The sequence below is a fragment of the Buceros rhinoceros genome, unplaced genomic scaffold, assembly GCF_000710305.1.
Source record: "Buceros rhinoceros silvestris isolate BGI_N320 unplaced genomic scaffold, ASM71030v1 scaffold15795, whole genome shotgun sequence".
In the NCBI taxonomy this organism is placed as follows: Eukaryota; Metazoa; Chordata; class Aves; order Bucerotiformes; family Bucerotidae; genus Buceros; species Buceros rhinoceros.
This window is the reverse complement of record NW_010411277.1, coordinates 1-4,116: the sequence shown is the minus strand read 5'-3', so window position 1 is coordinate 4,116 and position 4,116 is coordinate 1. Positions and strand designations below refer to the sequence as shown.

The following is a 4,116-nucleotide window of genomic DNA, read 5'->3' as shown; positions in this document are numbered from 1 at the left end:
CCTCCCAGCCACCAGCAGCCGACGTTCTCAGTAACTTGTTCTTACTCGTATCTAGCGGAACTAGCAGGTAAACCATGAGGTTAGCAAAATGAATTGCCTGACTGAAAACTGTGCTCTCCTCATTCTGGACTAGCTCCTGCTGCATTTGTTTATTAAGAGTTGGCCATAACCGCAACTGCTCAGCAGCCAGGTCCATCGCCGTCTTATCCTGATCTGGGCCTACAGAATTTCTCTCCTAGAAGACATATAGAAAGAAATATAAAAAATCAGACAAAATTTAATTTATTAAATAATTTATTAAACTTCTTTGGTTATTTAAATTATATAGTAACTTAAAAAAGGAAATAACTACACCCAACAGAGTTTAAGGAGAGTTACAATTATCGTAACAGCTTTGAAGGCAGTTTACGGAAATATGGAAGTCGCACCAAGTGGACAGATCTAAATAACATCATTTTTTCTAGATCTTTTTCACACTATTTGATCTTTCAAGTGTCTTCAGGCTGGTTTACTGATTTTAATATAGTTGCTCTCCTTAGCTCAGCCATTGAGCTCACATAAGAACAAGCATAAATCAGATTGAGAAACAACATGCAGCTCATTGCTTGATGCGGCTGGTATTCTCCAAATTCCTAGGATGTTCAGGTGAGACAAGCTTTTATATAAATACTTTCCAGACCAGCTGAAACTTTGATGTTTTCACATGTTGGGAGTCCAATTCTAGCATTTGTTTGAAGTAAACTAGATAGCAAGTAGTCAAATTATATTATAGCCTGAGGAAACCAGAATAAAGGCATCTGGCAGCCGGCATCTGTGACCTACTGCCTGACGTTGAAAGTTGAAGGACTAGGCATCTTGTGAATGTTTTTCCCATACTAAGTTAAAGGTGAGCTAATCTCGCATATAAAAACATCTAAGGGTTAAAATAGATGTTTCCTTTTAACTTCCACTGTTCTTCACGTTTTTTCTTTACATAGTATCCGATCGGAAGGGGCTCCCTGTACACAGCCCCACAGTCCTTTTCTTTTTATCCCTGATATGTCTGACATGCCTTTTCAATTCTTTCTGACTGCTTTCCGGGAATATCTCTATTTTACTTTCTCTTCTTATAACGTTGTACAACTTTGGGTAGCATACACTTTTCAGTCACATAGTTGATAATATTTTCATACAAGAAAAGAGATTAGAAATGGCTCTTCAGTATGTCTATGTGCTCCTTTAAAAGATAAAATCTTATTTTAGCATGCTGCAGGGCTTCCCATTATACTTTTACATTAGAGATGTACTTTCCTCCTACTGAGACAGACAATTTGTGTCCTGGAAGACCTGTCCAATTTTAATAGAGCAGACTGAGTGCTATTCAACAGAAACCACTCTAGGGGCTGGTAATAACCTAACACTGGACACTAGAACTGCTGCTAGCTTAGGCTGTTCATGTACAGAGCTGCTGCTAGTTCTCAACACCACTAGACAGTAAAGTTACTACTCTCAGGAGGAAGATATACCAGAAGCGTGGAAAATTATACAAAAAGTGTTTTTTTAAAAAATTGTAATAGCAACATCAAATTATAATGCTTTGCAGATAAAAGTCATTTTTTGTTACATTTTGTGTTACCTTATGCTGTCTAATATGGGGAAAATGGAAGAAAAATATGTAAAATTAGAGAAACCATAACTACCTTTTGTCTCAAGTGTGATGCATGGTTGTCGTCTTTGGCTGTAAGGTAGAGGGAGCGAACTTGATTCTGCACATTGCTGTAAAAGGTTGTTTCCCAAAACTGCTGGTTAGTCCAGATAGGATGGTCTTGTACACAGGTGTAAGCAAACTGACTAACTCCAGGTGCTAACTTCTAAAAGCAAAAACATACAAAATTGACAAATTTGAGTATTTGGCTTGAGTATTGAAATATATACATGTATACGTATACAACCAGTAGTATAGACTGAAATATGCAATATAGACAACATTTGTACTGCAATATAGGAAAGAAAAATCATCTCCAGTTTTGTGCCATTAAAGAATTAACACACAGGAAGCCTGCATACAAGTCTAACGCCAGGGCAAGGCATGGCTTACTTGATTCACAGTAGACTTGTGATACTGTGATACAGGCTCTGATACTGGTGGCTCAGTAAAACGCGTGCACCAACTCCAAGACTCCCTAACTTACTGTGAGGAGCAGCTTGCCAAAAAGCTTCTCTGTGACATTATATTATTTAGATTGCTTGTTTCTGGAAAAGAAAAGCATCCTTTGTGCTGATCATCAATCATTATCCTTTAGACCATAAAAGCTTAAAGAAGAAAGCAAGTTTAATCTAGAAAAAGATACAGCTATTGTGAAGTGGGAAAAAGTTACAAAATGAGTGAAAACCAAAACATAAATATACCTGAGACTGCTCTCTTCTCACAGGATTTTGCTGCATTGTCTCTTGGATATGGAAATGAAGGAGTAAACTCAACAGAAGTTGAGTTACTTCAGAAGTAAACTGGATTTCTGCCTCCAATTTATATTCTGGATTATTGGTTTGGGTATTTTTGGTGACAAGAGGAAGGAAAAGAGGTAAGAAGGAGGTTGCTGCTGAAAGCAAAGAATAGCTTCCTCCTCAGCTCCTCAACTAATCCCTGTGCTATGGGTTATCTGCTTGACCTCTGTGAGAGCTATTGCAACACCTGGGAAATTACCCGATCTTCTTCGCATACCACTGGAGATCACAGCCCTTCCTCTCCTGTGCTGGTTAAGGATCTCCCTGGAAGTCTGCAAGTGTAAGCTTATATCTCACCCAGGACATTGTGACATCGCTACTTTGAAGGGCGACTCCCCATTTAGGAGCTATTTATCCAGTGTTCAGTCAGTTACCAACTGCATATCATGAAGAGGTACCCCCTGCTGCAGGCAACAAGCTGCCCTCCCCAAGGCGACGCAAACCACGTTCTGCATATGAACACATTCTATGAGCCGGTCCTTCTGGCTGATCTGAGTTGTGCCCACACAGATACCTTCTAAGTTCCAAAAGCCTTCAAAGACACCCCACGGGATACACCTACATGGATTGACTTGCAGGCATGACATTTATCTACATGTCATTTGCAGATAACACTGCCCAACACCATGCATGTGTATCGGTATTTATCACAGCTTGCACATATCAAGTATAAGGTATATGAACATGTTTTCAAGTCAGTGCTGCATGGATAACGTCAGTGAAAAAACCAATTCAGTAAACAGTTTTCCCATTTGGTCCAAAATATAAAATTATACCCACATTGATTGTACAAGCAAATGTGGAGAAAGGTCATAAAAGCATAAAGTAAGAACTATAAAGCTTCCTTTTTTTAAAAAAAGTTTTATTTTTATTGCTTCAGGAAAAAAGAAAAAAGAGCAAATAACAATTAAGCCTTTTCTCCAACCTGAAAACCTTGGCAACAAAAAAGAAAATGATTCACCACCTCTCTTACCTTCAGAAAGCCACCAAGCAAAATTGGACTCAAGACTGATTTTTATTTTAAAATACTTCAAAGCGTGAGTAGCAAAGCAGTTCCTTACACTGGTTATCTATAATTATTTCACCATGAAAAATAAAAGAAAGGCCAATTCACTTATAATTCAGCACTACCAAGTCACAGACAGGTACACGAAACCAGCAGAGGGCAACAGTATTCCAAAATCTTTCAAAACTGGAATGTAATTCTGGATGGAGCTTTATTTATTGTATACATTTTCTGGAAAAAGTGACTTAAACATCCGAACTCATGATCTTTAATCCCAGATTCCTGAAGGTCATGTATGATTTACTCTACATTACTTAAGCCATACAGAATATCTCAGATTTCTATATAGACGTGTCAGATATGTGAATACAAAGTTATATGTAGCATTAAATACTTCTCCTTTCTCCAGAGAGACAACAAACAGATTTACAAAGTTCTACTATGTATGGAACATGCTAAGAAAACTATAATAATCTAGAATGAAGGATGTTCAGAACCCACAAAAAAGAAAGAAGATACATTCACACCAGAACTTCATAGTTCTAAATAAGGTTAATCTCAAGAAGTGGCTAGGAAATACGTTGGTTTTTTGGCGATGTCTGTCACACCCAAGTGATGCCTAGTGC

The 4,116-nt window shown here is 38.0% G+C and overlaps 1 protein-coding gene across 1 annotated transcript in view; it reads right to left on the bottom strand.

Annotated features, from left to right (window-relative positions):
- Positions 1-1,850, bottom strand: part of SBF2 (SET binding factor 2) — a gene marked incomplete at its 5' end in the record, with an annotated part of 49,752 nt that extends 47,902 nt beyond the window's left edge. The window contains 2 exons of the mRNA XM_010135959.1: positions 1-235; positions 1,680-1,850. The exon at positions 1-235 is cut by the window's left edge and continues 12 nt beyond it. Coding sequence (XP_010134261.1) covers positions 1-235; positions 1,680-1,850 — 406 coding nt within the window. The remainder of the gene's footprint in view (positions 236-1,679) is intronic.
- Between the last annotated feature and the right edge of the window lie 2,266 nt (positions 1,851-4,116).